At 70.1% G+C, this 613-nt stretch overlaps 1 protein-coding gene across 1 annotated transcript; it reads right to left on the bottom strand.

Moving 5' to 3' along the window:
* Positions 1 to 4: 4 nt before the first annotated feature.
* Positions 5 to 441, bottom strand: SNRNP25 (small nuclear ribonucleoprotein U11/U12 subunit 25; the record flags this gene model as incomplete). The annotated part of the gene is given in 3 exon segments (XM_019611242.1): positions 5 to 94; positions 164 to 286; positions 288 to 441. Coding segments are annotated over 3 exon segments (367 nt in total), but the record flags the coding sequence as incomplete, so codon positions are not given.
* Between the last annotated feature and the right edge of the window lie 172 nt (positions 442 to 613).

Below are 613 nucleotides of genomic sequence, written 5' to 3'. Positions count from 1 at the left end.
CACGCATGCTCTCGCCGTCCGCCTTGCACACTCGCACCGTCATGGCCTGCCCGTACTCCAGCGCCACTTGAGAGCCGATCTCCTCCGGCGTCACCTGCGGGCGGCACCGCGGGGCTGAGCTGCGCCGAGCCGCCCCCCACCGCAACCCCGCCCCCATCCTCACCTGCGGCGGGAGGTCGCAGAGCAGCGGGTCCTGCACGAGCCGCGCCAGCGCCGCCTGGAACAGCTCGAGCACATCGGCGTGAGCCAGCTCCTCCTCCGCCTCCGCCATCCCGCCGGAAGAGGCGGATCCGACGATGTTGCTTTTCTGCCCGGCGTGCGGTAACGTGCTGGTGGCCGAGGAAGGGCCGCGCTGCCACCGCTTCGCCTGCACCACCTGTCCGTACGTGCGGAACGTCACGAGGAAGGTGCGCGGCCGCGGCGGGCGGGGTTGGGGGGTGTCTGAGGGGATGGGAGCTGATCGCTGTGTCCGCAGGTGAGCAGCAGGAAATACCCGCGGCTGAAGGAGGTGGACGACGTGCTGGGCGGGGCGGCGGCGTGGGAGAATGTGGATTCCACCGCAGGTACGGGCGGGAAGGGGTTGAGTGGATGGGGTGAAGTGTGTGTGTGTGTG

The sequence above is a fragment of the Meleagris gallopavo genome, unplaced genomic scaffold, assembly GCF_000146605.3.
Source record: "Meleagris gallopavo isolate NT-WF06-2002-E0010 breed Aviagen turkey brand Nicholas breeding stock unplaced genomic scaffold, Turkey_5.1 ChrUn_random_7180001874832, whole genome shotgun sequence".
NCBI lineage: Eukaryota > Metazoa > Chordata > Aves > Galliformes > Phasianidae > Meleagris > Meleagris gallopavo.
The sequence above is the reverse complement of the archived record's forward strand: the minus strand, read 5'-3'. Positions and strand labels throughout refer to the sequence as shown.